Source organism: Mixophyes fleayi, chromosome 5 (assembly GCF_038048845.1).
Source record: "Mixophyes fleayi isolate aMixFle1 chromosome 5, aMixFle1.hap1, whole genome shotgun sequence".
In the NCBI taxonomy this organism is placed as follows: Eukaryota; Metazoa; Chordata; class Amphibia; order Anura; family Limnodynastidae; genus Mixophyes; species Mixophyes fleayi.
Genome location: NC_134406.1, coordinates 122,521,154 through 122,542,455, shown reverse-complemented (window position 1 = coordinate 122,542,455; position 21,302 = coordinate 122,521,154). Strand labels below are relative to the sequence as shown.

The window sequence follows — 21,302 nt, the reverse complement described above, 5'->3', positions numbered from 1 at the left end:
ATTTACAAGGAAAAACTTTAATATTTACATATAATACAAAAATTAAAATAAAGAGGACCAGTAGTCCAATGTGGCCTTCCAGTCGGCAACCAATCGCACCAGTTGCTGGCAGGTGGCATCGAGATTGCCGAGTAAGTGGCCCATTTGGGCCAACAATTGGGCCGGAGTGGGTGGTTGTGTGACCAATCTCCGACCTTCCTCCTCAGGTGCTGAAAGGAACCAAAAGAAAACAATGAATATACAGCTCAACCTAATTTGGCAAACAGACTGGACTTACTAGAGATGTGTACTGTTACATTACTTTCAAATGTTAGGCTTCTGGCAACAAAACCATTTGGACGCACATTAGACATTGCTAAGGCATTTGGATCAATGTCCTACATTCTGGTGAGCCACGGGGAGAGGGCCATGGACAGGGTTGTCTTATCCAGCATTATAGGCCCCAGGGCAAAGCAATACCATGGGCCACTACCTATACAATAACTCACAGGAATTAAAAATATGTTGGTTGATATTGGAATTTAAAATCAAGTGATTAATATGCTGACAAGTTCCCCAGGCTAGCGGCCACATATTTTAGGGCCCTGCCCTGCGTGGCCATGTGTTAAGATGGCTCTGGCTGTGGTTTGAGTGTTTAATGTACATCAAATTTGTAGCCAGATATTATGTGTAAAACCTGTGGCATTTATGTCACCATTTAATCAACATGTGTCACAGCAGGGATTATGTACAAGTTTAATGGACATCCTCAATCTTATCAAATTAGGTCCATCATTTTTCGCAAATACTTACTATCATCAAAGGCCACTAACTCTTGGCTGCCCGATGCTGCCTCCTCCAATCGTTGGTCCTCCGGGTCAGCCTCCTCCTCCTCCCCCTCCACCGAAGCTGCTGCCACTGCCACTAGCATCGGCACAGGCTCCTCCTCCTCCAATGACACTGCCACTGCCACCGGCTGCTCCTCCTCCTCCACCGCTGCCACTCGCAACGGCACCCCCACCGCCTCCTCCTCCTCCTGTGGCTGTGGCTGGCGCTGCTGGTCGCCCCCCTCCTCCTCTTCCTCCTCCTCCGCCTGCGCCTGCGCCTCCACCACAGCCCGGCGGCGTTGCCGGCGTTCCCAGCGTGCCCGGTCTGTTTGAAAAAAGGAAATATAAACAAAGGGACATGTTAACACAATCACCATTTGAAAAAAAGTATAGTATTATGTCAATCAGGTGATCATACATATTTAATAAACTTCTTTACATTGTCAGCAGGCAGAAATATTAGCTACTAACAATGAAGAAGCTAAACATGATGAACACAAAGCATTTCACATGACTTGTCGGCCCGGTACAGTGGTCTAGTGGTTAGCACATCTGCCTCACAGCACTGGTGTCATGAGTTCAATTCCCGACCATGGCCTTATCTGTGTGGAGTTTGTATCTTCTCCCTGTGTTTGCATGAGTTTCCTCTGGGTGCTCCGGTTTTCTCCCACACTCCAAAAACATACTGGTAGGTTAATTGGCTGCTAACAAAATTGACCCTAGCTTCTCCCTCTCCATGAATGTCTATATTAGGCAATTTAGACTGTAAGCTCCAATGGGGCAGGGACTGATGTGAATGAAATCTCTGTACATTGCTGCAGATTAAGTGGCGCTAGATAAATAAATGATTATGATGATGACCTGGCACAATTTTTGGTATTTTACATAAAGATGTGGAATATCGCAGTGGCCTAGTGGTCAGCACTTTGCTCTCACAGCACTGGGGTCAGGAGTTCAACTCCCTGATTATGGTTTCATATGTGTGGAGTTTGCCGGCTTGCTCCATATTTGCATGTGTTGTCTATCACACTCCCCAAACATACTACTGGCCGCCTAATTAGATTGTGTACAAATTTGGCCGTAGTATGTTTTTTCATGTCGGTGAATTTAAGTCTCCAAACTCCCATGGCCCTGGTAATGATGTCAATTAGTTCTCTCTTTATAGGACCACAGAATTAATGGATGGAGCTCCAAATCTTTGAATGTTGAGTATACTTTGGAAATCACCCTTTGTTGGGACTACATCACAGACTAAAATAGTCTAAATAGCCAGTTAAGTAATGATTGATTAGCTATATCTAGTACACTCTGTAATCTGTTTGCATCTTATGGGAGCTTGAAAAAATGTGTCTAAACACTAGAGATGGGCGGGTCCGGTTCTCCGAGAACCGAACCCACCCGAACTTTGGGTATCCGAGTACCGAGCTGAGCAGCTCGGTACTCTCCCGCCCATTCCGAATCCAAATCGAGGCCGAACGTCATTGTGACGCCGTCGGATCTCGGGACTCGGTTCTCGCGATACTTCAACTTTATAAACAGCAATCCATCGCCATTTGACAGAGGGAGAGAGCAGGGTGTAGTCATAGGCTAATTAGAGCAGGGACAGAGAATACAATATTGTTCTTGCAATTGCTCTAACCAAAATCGCTAGTGCAGAGAGGAGGATAGAGGTTTATTATTTTTTCTTCATATTTGGCACTCCCCAGCGCTTTTGGGGTGTCCCCCATAATTGTGCATTAATATTTCTGGCTGTCAAAAGTCATATCTGTCAGCAGTATCTACTAAATAATTTGTAGCACTCCTCAGTGCTTTTGGGGTGTCCTCCCTAATTGTGCATTAATATTTCTGGCTGTCAAAAGTCATATCTGTCAGCAGTATCTACTAAATAATTTGTAGCACTCCTCAGTGCTTTTGGGGTGTCCTCCCTAATTGTGCATTAATATTTCTGGCTGTCAAAAGTCATATCTGTCAGCAGTATCTACTAAATAATTTTTAGCACTCCTCAGTGTTTTTGGGGTGTCCTCCCTAATTGTGCATTAATATTTCTGGCTGTCAAAAGTCATATCTGTCAGCAGTATCTACTAAATAATTTTTAGCACTCCTCAGTGCTTTTGGGGTGTCCTCCCTAATTGTGCATTAATATTTCTGGCTGTCAAAAGTCATATCTGTCAGCAGTATCTACTAAATAATTTTTAGCACTCCTCAGTGTTTTTGGGGTGTCCTCCCTAATTGTGCATTAATATTTCTGGCTGTCAAAAGTCATATCTGTCAGCAGTATCTACTAAATAATTTTTAGCACTCCTCAGTGTTTTTGGGGTGTCCTCCCTAATTGTGCATTAATATTTCTGGCTGTCAAAAGTCATATCTGTCAGCAGTATCTACTAAATAATTTTTAGCACTCCTCAGTGCTTTTGGGGTGTCCTCCCTAATTGTGCATTAATATTTCTGGCTGTCAAAAGTCATATCTGTCAGCAGTATCTACTAAATAATTTTTAGCACACCTCAGTGTTTTTGGGGTGTCCTCCCTAATTGTGCATTAATATTTCTGGCTGTCAAAAGTCATATCTGTCAGCAGTATCTACTAAATAATTTTTAGCACTCCTCAGTGCTTTTGGGGTGTCCTCCCTAATTGTGCATTAATATTTCTGGCTGTCAAAAGTCATATCTGTCAGCAGTATCTACTAAATAATTTTTAGCACTCCTCAGTGCTTTTGGGGTGTCCTCCCTAATTGTGCATTAATATTTCTGGCTGTCAAAAGTCATATCTGTCAGCAGTATCTACTAAATAATTTTTAGCACTCCTCAGTGTTTTTGGGGTGTCCTCCCTAATTGTGCATTAATATTTCTGGCTGTCAAAAGTCATATCTGTCAGCAGTATCTACTAAATAATTTTTAGCACTCCTCAGTGTTTTTGGGGTGTCCTCCCTAATTGTGCATTAATATTTCTGGCTGTCAAAAGTCATATCTGTCAGCAGTATCTACTAAATAATTTTTAGCACTCCTCAGTGTTTTTGGGGTGTCCTCCCTAATTGTGCATTAATATTTCTGGCTGTCAAAAGTCATATCTGTCAGCAGTATCTACTAAATAATTTTTAGCACTCCTCAGTGTTTTTGGGGTGTCCTCCCTAATTGTGCATTAATATTTCTGGCTGTCAAAAGTCATATCTGTCAGCAGTATCTACTAAATAATTTTTAGCACTCCTCAGTGTTTTTGGGGTGTCCTCCCTAATTGTGCATTAATATTTCTGGCTGTCAAAAGTCATAACTGTCAGCAGAATCTACTAAATAATTTTTAGCACTCCTCAGTGTTTTTGGGGTGTCCTCCCTAATTGTGCATTAATATTTCTGGCTGTCAAAAGTCATAACTGTCAGCAGAATCTACTAAATAATTTTTAGCACTCCTCAGTGCTTTTGGGGTGTCCTCCCTAATTGTGCATTAATATTTCTGGCTGTCAAAAGTCATAACTGTCAGCAGAATCTACTAAATAATTTTTAGCACTCCTCAGTGTTTTTGGGGTGTCCTCCCTAATTGTGCATTAATATTTCTGGCTGTCAAAAGTCATAACTGTCAGCAGAATCTACTAAATAATTTTTAGCACTCCTCAGTGCTTTTGGGGTGTCCTCCCTAATTGTGCATTAATATTTCTGGCTGTCAAAAGTCATAACTGTCAGCAGTATCTACTAAATAATTTTTAGCACTCCCCAGTGGTTTGCGCTCAGAATGGATTCAAAGCAGTCCACATATGATCTGAATGAGCAACCAGGTTCTGTCACCAGTCCTGATGTTAGTGTTCCCAGTACGTCATCTGGCCAAGGCGATGTCAAACAACAGAGTGTTTTCAAATTAGTGCAAAAAACAAAAACCAAAAAAAAATTTACTGTATTGAAGCGAAAAAGAAGTGTAACTGAGCAAAAGTTAAGTGACGATAAAAAAAAAATTGCAAGCATGCCATTCTACACACGCAGTGGCAAAGAGAGAATGAGGCCTTCACCTTTGGCTATTAGTGGCAGATCCCAAAAAGTTACCCAGCCTACAATTGGTGCACAACTACTGTTACGCGTCAAAGCCGAACTGCAAGATAACAGTGAGGCATTACAGGAGAATATTTGCTCTGATTCACGAATGACAACAATCCCTGTGGAGAGTCCATCCAACAGTGGGATGTCTAATCGTGAGCATTCTGCTGATGTGTGCCTTAATAGCCCGAGTGTAGCCGGTGATACCCAAATTGAGGATGCCACTTTGGAATTAGAAGAGGATGAGGGGGAGATTTGTGTAGGCGACGAGGGCGCTAATGAGGATGTTGATGATTATGATGCAGACAGATACCAAATTGCCTTTGAAAAATGGACAAAGCCAGTTTAGGGTCACTCTGTCTATGACACCCTACCCTTAAGGATAAATTGCCCTAACAGCAGCCTTTCAAGATGGTATGTGATATGGAAATGCCACAAGTCCCTTTCCTCTTTGGGGGTAGATTGCACCCTACACTTACATAGAAAGTTTTAAAAAGATGTTATCGGCATCATCTTCAGCTTAATCCTCACCCTCATCAGTGTGTACGTCATCATCACAGACTATCAATTCATCGCCGCTTGAATCCGCCATTAGAGAACAGTCAGTGCTTGGATGTCTTGGATGGTGAAGGCCTCCCTCGTGGAAGATGTAGTTCATTTTTATAAACATCATTTTCTCCACATTTTTGGGAAGTAACCTTCTACGGCGATCACTGACTAAGTTCCCTGCTGTGCTGAACACTCGTTCAGAGTACACACTGGAGATTGGGCAGCTTAGGTATTGCAAAGCAAGTTTGTACATGGGTTTCCAAATGGCCTGCTTTTCTTCCCAGTAAGGAAAGGGACTGTCTGACATTTCCATATCAACTACCTCTTGAAAGTAATCCTCCACCATCCTTTGCATGTTTATACTCATATTGGATGGAGTTATGGGCAAAGTGACACATTTTTTTGAAAAATCCTTCAAACCAGCCCAGATGTTAAATTGTTCTCGTCTGCCCCCTGTGTCTTCCCTGCTTCTTTTTTGGAAATTTAATTTTTTACGAGCAACAGCTTGAGAAAGTGAAGGAGGACACGTTGTCAAGCCGAGGCCCAGTTCAGCGGCCAACTTGCTGAGCAATAGCTCCTTGCAAAAGTTCACATCTCGCTCATTTACAAGTAAAGACTCAATGTAGGTTTTAAACCTTGGATCAAGCACAGTGGCCAAAACGTACTGATCCGAGTTCAAGATCTTAATAACTCGAGGATCATTGTGAAGCGAATTAAGTACTTGATCGACAAGGCCAACATACTTTGCTGAATTGCTTGCTTTCAGCTCCTCCTTCATTTTCTCAAGCTGCTTTTCCAATAGTCTAATTAAAGGAATGACTTGGCTCAAACTAGCAGAGTCAGCACTGACCTCACATGTCACAACTTCAAATGGTTTCAGCACCTTGCACAGCACTGAAAGGATTCCCCACTGTGCAAGAGTGAAATACATCCCCCCTCCTTTCCCAATGTCATGACTTGTGCAATATGCTTGGATGGCTTTGCGCTGTTCCTCCATCCTCTGAAGCATGTACAGGGTGGAATTCCACCGAGTTACCACCTCTTGCTTAAGTTGGTGGCAGGGCAAGTTAAACTGCTCTTGGAGCTGCTGTAATCTCCTACATGCTGTGGCTGAATGCCTGAAATGGCCTGAAATTTTACGGGCCACCGAAAGCATCTCCTGCACCTCACGGTTATTTCGTAGGAAGCTCTGCACCACCAAGTTGATGGTGTGAGCAAAACAGGGAATATGTTGGAAATCACCCAGCTGTAATACTCGCACTATATTGTTGGCGTTATCTGAAATGACATACCCTGGGGAGAGTCCGAGTGGTATAAGCCATGCATCAATCACATCTCTCAGTTTGCGTAACAAATTGTCAGCCGTATGCCTGTTAGTGAAGCCGGTGATACAAAGAGTGGCCTGCCTGTGACAAATGTTACGTAGTGGTGTACATGCTGCTGCTGTTCCTGCTGGTGAAGGTGAATGACCAACCCAGTGGGCTGTCACAGTCATATAGTCTTTGGTTTGGCCACTTCCACTTGTCCACATATCTGTGGTTAAGTGAACAGTGGGCAGAATGGCATTTTTCAGCGCAATCTCTACATTTTTACACACTTTTTGGTATAGTTGTGGAATAGCTTTACGGGAGAAATGGTGTCGCGATGGAATTCTGTAACGCGGACACAAAACCTCAATTAACTGTGAAAAACCAGCTGCGTTTATTGTGGAGATTGGACGCAGATCTAACACTAACATTGCAGCCATGGCGTCTGTGATTCGCTTGGCGACTGGGTGACTGCTGTCATATTTGCTTCCCCTCGCAAATGAGTGTTTCACAGTTAATTGCTGAAATGTAGGACTGCTCATTTTATTAACCTGCCTCTGGGATGACGATTCACCCCCAGCAGCAGCAACAGCAGCAGCAGGACTAACGCTTTCTTCAGAGGAATCAATAATAGTGCCGAGTCATCCAGCCTTAAGTGGGATGCCGGGCTAACTCCGAGCGCTACTGAGGATATTGATGAGGGTGGTGTGGTGGGTGTATTTTGTAGCATTCGGTATGTCGGTGAGCGGAGGGTCTTAGCTGATGAGGGAGTGCTTGTATTCTTTTGGGAAGAACTTTCAGCTTTTCCCAACACTTTGCCATGAACTCTCGTTAAATGGCGTAACATAGACGAGGTTCCAAGATGGTTAAGGTCCCTCCCTCGACTGACTGTGGCTTCACATACACTACAAATGGCTATACAATTGTTGTCTGGATTTGGGTAGAAATAATTCCACACATAAGAAGTGGATTTTTTTGTTTTATGCCCAGGCATGACAATGGCCTTTTTCTTGTTACGTGCCAGAACTGCTGCCACTGGTGCAGGACTTACACAAACAACCTCATCCTCATCAACATCCTCATTAGCGCCCTCGTCGCCTACACAAATCTCCCCCTCATCCTCTTCTAATTCCAAAGTGGCATCCTCAATTTGGGTATCACCGGCTACACTCGGGCTATTAAGGCACACATCAGCAGAATGCTCACGATTAGACATCCCACTGTTGGATGGACTCTCCACAGGGATTGTTGTCATTTGTGAATCAGAGCAAATATTCTCCTGTAATGCCTCACTGTTATCTTGCAGCTCGGCTTTGACGCGTAACAGTAGTTGTGCACCAATTGTAGGCTGGGTAACTTTTTGGGATCTGCCACTAATAGCCAAAGGTGAAGGCCTCATTCTCTCTTTGCCACTGCGTGTGTAGAATGGCATGCTTGCAATTTTTTTTTTATCGTCACTTAACTTTTGCTCAGTTACACTTCTTTTTCGCTTCAATACAGTAAATTTTTTTTTGGTTTTTGTTTTTTGCACTAATTTGAAAACACTCTGTTGTTTGACATCGCCTTGGCCAGATGACGTACTGGGAACACTAACATCAGGACTGGTGACAGAACCTGGTTGCTCATTCAGATCATATGTGGACTGCTTTGAATCCATTCTGAGCGCAAACCACTGGGGAGTGCTAAAAATTATTTCGTAGATTCTGCTGACAGTTATGACTTTTGACAGCCAGAAATATTAATGCACAATTAGGGAGGACACCCCAAAAGCACTGAGGAGTGCTAAAAATTATTTAGTAGATACTGCTGACAGAAATGACTTTTGACAGCCAGAAATATTAATGCACAATTAGGGAGGACACCCCAAAAGCACTGAGGAGTGCTAAAAATTATTTAGTAGATACTGCTGACAGAAATGACTTTTGACAGCCAGAAATATTAATGCACAATTAGGGAGGACACCCCAAAAGCACTGAGGAGTGCTAGAAATTATTTAGTAGATACTGCTGACAGAAATGACTTTTGACAGCCAGAAATATTAATGCACAATTAGGGAGGACACCCCAAAAGCACTGAGGTGTGCTACAAATTATTTAGTAGATACTGCTGACAGATATGACTCTTGACAGCCAGAAATATTAATGCACAATTAGGGAGGACACCCCAAAAGCACTGAGGAGTGCTACAAATTATTTAGTAGATACTGCTGACAGATATGACTTTTGACAGCCAGAAATATTAATGCACAATTAGGGAGGACACCCCAAAAGCACTGAGGTGTGCTACAAATTATTTAGTAGATACTGCTGACAGATATGACTTTTGACAGCCAGAAATATTAATGCACAATTAGGGAGGACACCCCAAAAGCACTGAGGAGTGCTAAAAATTATTTAGTAGATACTGCTGACAGATATGACTTTTGACAGCCAGAAATATTAATGCACAATTAGGGAGGACACCCCAAAAGCACTGAGGAGTGCTACAAATTATTTAGTAGATACTGCTGACAGATATGACTTTTGACAGCCAGAAATATTAATGCACAATTAGGGAGGACACCCCAAAAGCACTGAGGAGTGCTAAAAATTATTTAGTAGATACTGCTGACAGATATGACTTTTGACAGCCAGAAATATTAATGCACAATTAGGGAGGACACCCCAAAAGCACTGAGGAGTGCTAAAAATTATTTAGTAGATACTGCTGACAGAAATGACTTTTGACAGCCAGAAATATTAATGCACAATTAGGGAGAACACCCCAAAAGCACTGAGGAGTGCTACAAATTATTTAGTAGATACTGCTGACAGAAATGACTTTTGACAGCCAGAAATATTAATGCACAATTAAGGAGGACACCCCAAAAGCACTGAGGAGTGCTACAAATTATTTAGTAGATACTGCTGACAGATATGACTTTTGACAGCCAGAAATATTAATGCACAATTAGGGAGGACACCCCAAAAGCACTGAGGTGTGCTACAAATTATTTAGTAGATACTGCTGACAGATATGACTTTTGACAGCCAGAAATATTAATGCACAATTAGGGAGGACACCCCAAAAGCACTGAGGAGTGCTAAAAATTATTTAGTAGATACTGCTGACAGATATGACTTTTGACAGCCAGAAATATTAATGCACAATTAGGGAGGACACCCCAAAAACACTGAGGAGTGCTACAAATTATTTAGTAGATACTGCTGACAGATATGACTTTTGACAGCCAGAAATATTAATGCACAATTAGGGAGGACACCCCAAAAGCACTGAGGAGTGCTAAAAATTATTTAGTAGATACTGCTGACAGATATGACTTTTGACAGCCAGAAATATTAATGCACAATTAGGGAGGACACCCCAAAAGCACTGAGGAGTGCTACAAATTATTTAGTAGATACTGCTGACAGATATGACTTTTGACAGCCAGAAATATTAATGCACAATTAGGGAGGACACCCCAAAAGCACTGAGGAGTGCTAAAAATTATTTAGTAGATACTGCTGACAGATATGACTTTTGACAGCCAGAAATATTTATGCACAATTATGGGGGACACCCCAAAAGCGCTGGGGAGTGCCAAATATGAAGAAAAAATAATAAACCTCTATCCTCCTCTCTGCACTAGCGATTTTGGTTAGAGCAATTGCAAGAACAATATTGTATTCTCTGTCCCTGCTCTAATTAGCCTATGACTACACCCTGCTCTCTCCCTCTGTCAAATGGCGATGGATTGCTGTGGAGGCGTGTATTTATAAAGTTGAAGTATCGCGAGAACCGAGCCCCGAGATCCGACGACGTCACAATGACGTTCGGCCTCGATTTGGATTCGGAATGGGCGGGAGAGTACCGAGCTGCTCAGCTCGGTACTCGGATACCCAAAGTTCGGGTGGGTTCGGTTCTCGGAGAACCGGACCCGCCCATCTCTAGTCCTAGCTGTCATAAAACTGCTATAAAAATGGGCCTTGCCATCACATTTTAACATGGCAATAATGGTATATTCGCCTACAATAAGCTAAGTTATTTGACCTTATCAATCTTGCACTCAATAATATTTGGATGTTAGCATTGTTGATAACATAACCTTACCTTGCATTTTAATCAACTTAATTTTTTGTTTTTGCAGGCCACCCCAAACATTACACACTGTCATTTTTTTTTTTTTGCTTTGTGTGCAAATATATAAAAGTAAGTATAAATAGGTCAGATATATTGTATTATATACCAATAGTTTGTATCTGCTCATTTAGCCATCTGTGTATGCACAAATATGTGTGTCATAGCTGTAATGAGAGTGTGACCAGAAGTGGCCTTGACCTCACATTTAACTGTAAAAGAATGCATTAGTAGCTTACACTATGCTAAGTACTGTTAGATTATCCATATCCCACACACTAATAACTGACTTATTGCATTGAGGGACACATGCATCAAAATGTTTAAATGTATTGGGACGCTTACATAACAAATAGCATTTGTAGTACACATTTAAGTGTGTTGCTGGCTGATTTGATTTACAAAAGTAATATTGCAAGCACCATATAGGCAGGGCCGGTGCTAGGGTCCACGGCGCCCTAGACATTTTTAAAAAAGCGGCGCCCCCCCGCAAAAATCGCCGCCACTCTGCTCCGTCTCCTCCCCTCCACTCACTCCCCTCCTCCCCGTGCATCTGAATGCTGTGCGGCAGCCGTGACAGGTATCACGGTCGCCGCACAGTTTTAAAGTCTTTTAGTATTCTGTGGCGCCCTCCAGAGCCCGGCGCCCTAGGCAAGTGCCTAACCTTGCCTAATGGGAGCGCCGGGCCTGCATATAGGGCTGGCTACTCCGACAAACTTAATGTGATATCATTAATTTAGGTATGTGGCTAACCTGTTAACCAAGGTTAGGCTTTTAAAAGTGGCAACTGGTAGTAGTAGCTGAATGTTTAAGTAGTATTTGTTGACCATTAATGTAAAAATACAGTGGACAAAGTAAATGTTGGTTCAATATAGAAGCAACAATGTTGATTAGAATAAGGGCCATGTGTTTTATACCTAGGTAGTAGTTTCCCAAATTAAACCTTTTAAGGGGGTGGATGGCCATACAATCTGTATTGGCACCTGATTGTTTGCATTGGCAAAACCTAATTTAATTATCTTTCCAATAGGAATATGTCTGAGCCAGGTCCCAGTGGCGAGCAGGCACCCGGGTGCCCAAGTATGCGCAAGGAAAACTTTTCAAATGAAGAATTAGAGGTTTTAATCTCTGAGGTTTTACAGTGATTCCATTCGGAGGAGCGGCAGATTACTGGGCCGGAGCGTCACCGTCATTGGGAGATAATTACGCAAGCTATTAATGACATATCGCCCCATGGGCGAAAAGTGCATGAGGTCTAGAAACGGTACAAAGCCAATGTTTGTTAAAAAGGGCTATAGAATGTGACTGACTGTGTTGAGTAGTATTTATTTGCTTTTGTTTATCTCTCTCTATATAGATATATATGTAGATTGTGTGTTAGTATTACTTGTGATGTAAAACCAGCCTTGTGTGTATAATCTTTTTTTCTATCAGGGCCTTAGGTGATGGTTCAAAGCAGAATGGGCCTTGGCCACATTTACATAATCAGTTGTGCACATTAACCACAATTGTAAATCCCAAGACATTAGTGTACAATGTGCCATTAATAAATGTGGTGTAATTTGTATATTGTTTTTAACCTTTACAAAAGCCAGATATTTGACACCATAATGTTTGTCTATTCCGCAGCTGGGCAGACTATAAAGCTAGACTGAAAAACAAACTGGCACAGCAACACCGGCATGCGCAAGGAACTGGGGGTGGCCCACCAATGGACATTTCATTGAACCCCCTTGAGGAGCAGGCAAGGGCAGCAATTTCTCTTGTGGAGATTTTTGGGGTGGGCGACATAGACACTGGCTATAGCCCACCCCGAACACGAGATTCCGCTCCACTAGGTACAATGATGAGTGTGCTTAGTTAATGTCTGTAAATGTTTCTATATGTCTGAGCAAATGTGTAAACTCTCTGGATGTGACTGAAGGATAACTTTGATTGCACAATATCTTAGCCTATCAGATTGGAGGAAATGTAATGTAGACAGTGAAGAAAATAATCCTCTATATATACAGTTTTGTGCATAATTAAAATACACAAAAAGTGGTAAAGTCTGATTTTGGTGACTGTAAAGGGCTGCAAACACATTAAATGTAATTTCAGACTTGACCAATGCTACATCAGGCGTACCTCAATATGTTCCAAAAAACCATTATTGTTCCCAAATGTTTTTATCTAATATCTTAGTGTTTGTTTTTATTCTCTCTACAGATTCCAAGCAGCAGCCCAATGTAGCCGTTCCAGAAGTTGCCCGTGATGTGGAGGGGGATCAGGTGGATCCAGCTGAAGATGCATGGGAGCGGTCACTCTCGGACGCATCACAAAGACTTACCAGCGCCACAGAAGCACAGAATGTTCACCTGGCACTTCTAGCGAGCACTGTCCAACACACGGATCAGCAACTTAACAGTCTCATAAGCACACTCTCCACTTTCATGAGCACACACACCTCTTTAATGACCACTCACAACTCTTTAATGTCCACACACAACACCCAAATGGAGAATTTAAATCAAACAATGTCACATATCGAAACACTCCTGGGTGATCTCTTGCATGCCCCCCCCCCCCCCCCCCACGCACCTCCGCCACATTCCCTTCACCCAGGTCAGATTTTTTGATCACCAGCCCCCATACCCAGTTGGCTGGTGGCTCCTCCCTCCCTGTTGTGTCTGACTCCTCCCTCCCTGTTGGTTCTGTTGCGTCCCCCCTCCCTGTTGGTTCTGTTGCGTCCCCCCTCCCTGTTGGTTCTGTTGCGTCCTCCCTCCCTGTTGGTTCTGACTCCTCCCTCCTTGACCCAACCCTCTGTCATCTTATGTATTTTGCTTTTGCCCGTGGCTTCGGCCAATCCCCTGTCGTGGTCCCTTCCCAAACCCCTGTCCATGAGGCTGCACCTTCACCTCGTCGTACACAATCCGTTTCCCATGCAGGTTTGGCTGGTTCCTCTGACTCCTCTACATCACGGGTGACAAGAAGTAGGACTCGGACTCAGTCCATTCAAAGTCCATACAAAAAACCAAAACGGAAATATTTTTTTTGCGTGAAGAAACCTTATGACATATATTGTGTCCAAATTATGTATTATTGTTTTACAAATAAATTTTATACAATTAATATACGTATGTGTTTCTTTATTTACTATTACATAATCTATTATGGTTTCTTTTACGCAATACTTGTTATGAAGTCTAAGCAAAATATTAACTCGGAACACACGGCCGGAATCATTAAGGTTCTTTAAGGAATAGGTATCTAATTTCAGTGTGGTGTCCAAAACGAAGTGCCAGATTGATTCAGGTTCATAAATGCAAAGGATCCTTATTACAATAAACTGCTAGAAACCATGAAATAATTAGAGATGGGCGGGTCCGGTTCTCCGAGAACCGAACCCACCCGAACTTTGGGTATCCGAGTACCGAGCTGAGCAGCTCGGTACTCTCCCGCCAATTCCGAATCCAAATCGAGGCCGAACGTCATTGTGACGTCGTCGGATCTCGGGACTCGGTTCTCGCGATACTTCAACTTTATAAATACACGCCTCCACAGCAATCCATCGCCATTTGACAGAGGGAGAGAGCAGGGTGTAGTCATAGGCTAATTAGAGCAGGGACAGAGAAAGAATACAATATTGTTCTTGCAATTGCTCTAACCAAAATCGCTAGTGCAGAGAGGAGGATAGAGGTTTATTATTTTTTCTTCATATTTGGCACTCCCCAGCGCTTTTGGGTTGTCCCCCATAATTGTGCATTAATATTTCTGGCTGTCAAAAGTCATATCTGTCAGCAGTATCTACTCAATAAATGTTAGCACTCCTCAGTGTTTTTGGGGTGTCCTCTCTAATTGTGCATTAATATTTCTGGCTGTCAAAAGTCATATCTGTCAGCAGTATCTACTCAATAATTTTAAGCACTCCTCAGTGTTTTTGGGGTGTCCTCTCTAATTGTGCATTAATATTTCTGGCTGTCAAAAGTCATATCTGTCAGCAGTATCTACTCAATAAATTTAAGCACTCCTCAGTGTTTTTGGGGTGTCCTCTCTAATTGTGCATTAATATTTCTGGCTGTCAAAAGTCATATCTGTCAGCAGTATCTACTCAATAAATTTTAGCACTCCTCAGTGTTTTTGGGGTGTCCTCCCTAATTGTGCATTAATATTTCTGGCTGTCAAAAGTCATATCTGTCAGCAGTATCTACTCAATAAATGTTAGCACTCCTCAGTGTTTTTGGGGTGTCCTCTCTAATTGTGCATTAATATTTCTGGCTGTCAAAAGTCATATCTGTCAGCAGTATCTACGCAATGGATTCAAAGCAGTCCACATATGATCTAAATGAGCAACCAGGTTCTGTCACCAGTCCTGATGTTAGTGTTCCCAGTACGTCATCTGGCCAAGGCGATGTCAAACAACAGAGTGTTTTCAAATTAGTGCAAAAAACAAAAACCAAAAAAAAATTTACTGTATTGAAGCGAAAAAGAAGTGTAACTGAGCAAAAGTTAAGTGACGATAAAAAAAAAATTGCAAGCATGCCATTCTACACACGCAGTGGCAAAGAGAGAATGAGGCCTTCACCTTTGGCTATTAGTGGCAGATCCCAAAAAGTTACCCAGCCTACAATTGGTGCACAACTACTGTTACGCGTCAAAGCCGAGCTGCAAGATAACAGTGAGGCATTACAGGAGAATATTTGCTCTGATTCACAAATGACAACAATCCCTGTGGAGAGTCCATCCAACAGTGGGATGTCTAATCGTGAGCATTCTGCTGATGTGTGCCTTAATAGCCCGAGTGTAGCCGGTGATACCCAAATTGAGGATGCCACTTTGGAATTAGAAGAGGATGAGGGGGAGATTTGTGTAGGCGACGAGGGCGCTAATGATGATGTTGATGATTATGATGCAGACAGATACCAAATTGCCTTTCTCAATTTCTATTTATATTCTAGATTATATAACGGCTGAATAGTTTTCTATTTTACTCCTAGTGGAGAGAGGATCTGATGCAGACAGATACCAAACTGCCTTTGTCCATTTCAATTTATATTGTACAGTATATAACGGCTGAATTTATTAGTATTTTATACAAGTGGAGGGGGGCCTAGAGAGACAGAAACCAAACTGGCTTTCTCCATGTCAATTAATATTGTACAGTCTATAACGGCTGGATTTTTTTGTATTTTATACAAGTGGAGGGGGGCCTAGAGAGACAGAAACCAAACTGTCTTTCTCCATGTCAATTAATATTGTACAGTCTATAATGGCTGAATTTTTTAGTATTTTATACAAGTGGAGGGGGGCCTAGAGAGACAGAAACCAAACTGGCTTTCTCCATGTCAATTAATATTGTACAGTCTATAATGGCTGAATTTTTTGGTATTTTATACAAGTGGAGGGGGGCCTTGAGAGACAGAAACCAAACTGGCTTTTTCCATTTCTTTACATATTTAACTATAAGTGTAGGGTGTAATATACATTCAAAGACGATGGCTGCATTGCCAATATGCATAGATGGAGAGGAAGACAATCTGTTTTGTGTGTAGAATAGGCCTACCAACGAAGAATTAAACTGTTTTTTTGGATGATTTATTACCTCAACAATTAGATTACTTGTCTCTAAAACAGTTGGAGCACTAAATTGGGTTAATTTAGGCCCAAAAACATGGATTTTCCAAAAAAATAGCAAAACAAAACCAAACAAAACCAAAACCAAAACCAAAACACGCAATGGCAGTTTTGCAAAACCAAAACCAAAACCAAAACACAACGGTAATCCAGATCCAAAACCGAATCCAAAACCAAAACACGGGGGTCAGTGACCATCTCTAGAAATAATGCAAGGGTAGTAAAATATCAGCCGTTTTTTTTCTAACGTTACATACTGTCTGTATCTTAATATTGCGCACAAATACTTGTTAGCTTATTTGAACACGGTAATTTTAAGTTCATCTAGGACCTCTCCTACCCCCCCCATAAGAAACAGCAAGCGGATTTACTAAGGCTAAACCCGCCGTCCAAACGGCCAAAAAATGATGTTTCCAAACCCGCCTCTGTATAAAGCGCCATGACGGTTTCAACAATGTTCAACATACAAACAGCCGGATTTACTATTAGGGGGTTTATAAAGCCGCCGGAAAACCGCCATTCAATAGACCAAAATGAAAGCGCTGCTTGTGAGCGGCGAGATTGCTCAAACAGTGTGCTTTTTCAGATATTTGGGAAATCAGAACAGAAGGAAAAGGGCCATTTCATGTACAAAGTTTTTTACTTTGGGATTGTATATGTTAAAAGGCCAGTGTCTTGTAATTGCAGTGTTGTTTTGGTTTCTTTTTCTCTTGTGTCTTCCCACCATGCAATTTATTTACTGATTTAGTAGAGGTGTGTTATAGCATACCTTTGTACTTTGGTAAACTAGGTTCAGGTTACTACAATAATCGGGTTGTGTGGCTATGTATGCACCTGAAAAGGGGTCTGATATTATCCTGGCTGGCTGTTTGATACATAATCTAGCAATACATCAACTTACCCCACCGATTATTGCAGTAGACAGTGAAGAAGAAGGGGTCCGTGTCACATGGTGATGTGCAGAGCACAGAGGGCGGAAGGGAGATTAGAGACTGTCTAATTGCAAACTACTTTACGTGTAAGTACATAGTATGAAAAACATTTTTTGCTCAAAAATGTGTTTTATGTGAGTGCAATTTTAGTATTTTATTTTAAATGTTTTGTAATTTGGAACCTTTAAAAACAGGATAGTGTGTACTCCTCATGTGTTAAATATGAACATCCCTGGAATGTGACAGTCAGAGGTCAATGTTTAAGTGAAATTAGTGCATAGTTGTTAAAAAATCAGTATACTCTTGTTTAATGTGCAGAAAAGAAAGACTGACACAATAGAAATTTAACTGCATTTATTGCAGAACACAATAAATAATAACGTATAATGGTTATAGAAACTTGACAAAACATTAATCAATAACAAACATTGTGCTAGCGATGCCTTTTTGCAGGCATATCGCTATGCTTGGTGCCACTCTCTCCCCTCCCTCGCCCACCCCTGGTGCGAGCACCTCTCCTTGGAGGAGTACTCTGTAGAGATGTGGTAGGCGTACTAGCGGCACTGGTGGTAGCTGAAGACATCGGTGCCGGTAAACGGGCTACAATTTCTGAATGTAGTTGCCCTGCCAGCCGGGTCACATTGGCATTCCCCTCACGTACTGTGGAATGTAAGGCCTCCACAGCCCCAGTCATTTGGGCCAGCTGCACATTGGTCTGTTCTAAAGCTGTTGCCAGACGGTTGATTCCAGCAGGGAGTAGACTATTGGAGCGGTGTATCCGCCTCAACTGGGCCACAATTTGTGACATGTGGCGAGTTTGCCTGTCCATGAACAATGTCTGTTGCTGCTGGAATGCGCCAATAGACAGCGCCATTTCTCTGGCTGGGTCCATACTTTCAGGTGCAGGTTGGTGGTGTGATGGTTCAGCAGGGCCAGGTGAAACTTCCTGGAGGCCAGACACAGTGGCATCCACTGTTACCAGGGTGATGGTCGTTTGATCCTCTGGCTCAGGGGACATTTCCAGGGACTCCGCCTGAGGTGGCTGGTATGAAGAGGGCCCTGTGTATGAAAAATGACGGTAAGTATATAGTATATAATATGTTTGTATATTGCATTCTGAACACTGGAGAGGAAAGAATATTCTTTAGCAACTACAGATTCTTTCACAATATTTGCATTCCTGATTTCTAGTCCTATGCTACCTGCTTACGGATGCACTTATTATCCTTTTAATACCCATTATCATTTGGACTGTGTAGTACATGCTGGGTTATGTTGACTAAACTACATGCTATAAAAAGTGGAGATGTTGCCTATAGCAACCAATCAGATTTTAGCTGTCATTTTGTTGAATGCAATAAATAAAGTAAAGGTATATTCTGATGGGTTACTATAGGCAACATATCAGTTTAGTAAAATGTAGCCCTAACTTCTCATTGCAAACAATAAAAAGAAAAAAAAAAAAATTGACAGCAACATTTGCACAGAAAATCAATTAACTCCATTATTTCTCTCCTAAACAGAAATCACGCACCTGCTTGCTCGTCTGTGCCCGAATCTCTCGCTGAAGGTGGAGGTGTAGGTCTGGCACTGGGACTGAACTGCGGTCCTGGCGAATCTGGATGTATTAGAAAAAGCATACAATGTATTTCCAGAAAAAAACAATTTCCAAATATACTGTTTATTGCACAAATGTGTTTGCAAATTTTTTTTTCTTTTGCTATGAGAAAAAAAAACCTTTACAAACTATTAGAGTCAAAAATACAATTTGAAAAACAACCAAAAAAAAAAGAAAAAGAAAAAACTTTTGCAAAGAGATAAGCAGTTTTACAAAGAGAAAAACAATTTTACAAAGAGAAAAGCAGTTTTAAAAAGAGAAAAGCAGTTTTAAAAATAAAATAAAAATTTAAATACTGTTAGAGTAAAATATGCAAATAACTCACCAACTACTTGTCCAAAAGAGGGTGAATCCGTGTCTTGGACGTTTATCCCCTCGACAATCTCTGGCGGCATTATCTGTCGCAGCTCCTCCTCGTACGTTGTGTACTCAATACGAAGAGGGGGGCCACCACCCGTGCGCCTGGTTGCCCTCTTTTCCTGGGCCATCTTCTCTTTCAGCCTCCTTTTAATATCAGAAAACCGCTTGCGGCAGTGCGCCACTGTCCTCTTTAGTGGGCCCACTGCGTTCGCGGCATCACAGACACGCCCCCACAATTGGTGACGCCGCCTTAGAGGAGTCCGGGCTGCCAGGTTGCCTAGTATGACCTCATAACAGGGAACGATATTGTGCACCAACACACAATTCTCATCATGTGAGAAGCGCACATTCCTCCCTGTCTTGGTCTTCCTGCCCTGACCTGTCTCCTCAACCTCTCCCTCTCCCTCCTCTGACCCCTCAACCTCCATCTCCCTCTCCTCAGCCTGTTCTCCCCTCCTATCTCTGGACATAATGACAAATAAATGTCAAACACACAAAACACAGAAAGACTTACAAACACAAAAGACAAACTACACTAAGTACAGACACACTCTCAACACAGTCACACACAAGTAACACAGACAAAGGACAAGTCAAATACCAAAAAAATAATACAGAAAATAAAAGAGAAAATAAATGTACAAAACAGAAAAATACCACAGGACTACTCACACTTCAATCAGATATTGCTCCACCAATCCACCAAACTCCAACTCTCACCAACTCACAGCAAACCACTATCCTCCAAACTCCTCTCACAAAACTCCTCAAACCCCTATCAAAGAAAAAGTGTCAGGCCAGTGGTTTATATAGGGCTTGTGATGTCAAATCTCCTGACTTTGAAAATAGCCAATAGTAACAGGCCAGGAGACAGGTGTAATTTTCAAAAAAAACCGCCTTTACACAAAAGCGCCGTCATTTAAAGCAAAAGCGCCATGTTCTATTCAAAGCCGCCGGCGGCTTTGAGCATTACATCCCCGGCGGCTTCAAATTGAAGCTGATATGCGCCCATTAGTAAATCCGGCTGTTTGCAATGCAAACCCGCCGGAAAACCGCAGCGATGCATGGCGGCTTAAAGCCGCCATGCATCACGCCTGTTAGTAAATCTAGCCCCAAGTGTGCAAAGTCTGGACTGGCCAAAGTGTAGCAAACATTAAACAAAAAAAAAAACAAAAACAACAAAATTAAAAACATAATTACATAAACAAACCCTATTCATTGTCCAAACACCATATGGTCATATAGAACCACCACCAAAGTGCTTGCAAACGTGATACTTACCAGCGCCATAGACGCTTTCACAAATCAGATTAGTTAGATTGAACTTTATGTGGCGTACAAATGTGAAGGGAGTGAAACACTAAATACAGAGTACTAATGTGTTTTTAAGGTAGGGGCAAAAAACACCACACTAATAAAAGTGATTATAGCACAATAAAATAAATCCTAAAACCATGGCAATTCTTACTGCAAGGTGTTTTTTAACAAGGGGTATGTAAGAAACTATATCTGTTTTATACTTACCACACACACAGACAAGATTGTCTTAAAATGGCACACAACCCACACAATAAGATTGCTGAAATTGCCAGCAGAACCGATATCTGTGGGGGAGAGTAAACAAGTAAATTTAAAAAAAAAAGAAAAGGGATAATATTTAATCATTTCACTACATTCTAGAGGACTGTATGCAGTTACGCCTCTAAGTATACACAGTAGGGATGTGCACCGGCGACTTTTGAGGTCTCGTGTTTTGTGTTTTGGATCCGGATTTTCTCGATGTTTTGGGTTCGGATTTGTTTCGCAAAACACCTGCCGAAAGGTTTTGGTTCGGATTTAAGGTTTTGGATTCGGATTTTTTTTGAAAAAAGCATAAAAAGTTCAAAAATCAAGTTTTTGGGCTTATTTTCACTCCTACGCTATTATTAACCTCAATAACATCCAATAACAATAATTTCCACTAATTTAAAGGCTATTCTGA

At 41.8% G+C, this 21,302-nt stretch overlaps 1 protein-coding gene across 1 annotated transcript in view; it reads right to left on the bottom strand.

Moving 5' to 3' along the window:
- Positions 1-19,356, bottom strand: part of LOC142159475 (uncharacterized) — a 31,269-nt gene extending 11,913 nt beyond the window's left edge. Inside the window, exons 1-3 of the mRNA XM_075214376.1 lie at positions 19,287-19,356; positions 18,878-18,961; positions 17,899-18,402 (exon numbers count right to left, since the gene is read on the bottom strand). Coding sequence (XP_075070477.1) covers positions 17,899-18,402; positions 18,878-18,961; positions 19,287-19,356 — 658 coding nt within the window. The remainder of the gene's footprint in view (positions 1-17,898; positions 18,403-18,877; positions 18,962-19,286) is intronic.
- Between the last annotated feature and the right edge of the window lie 1,946 nt (positions 19,357-21,302).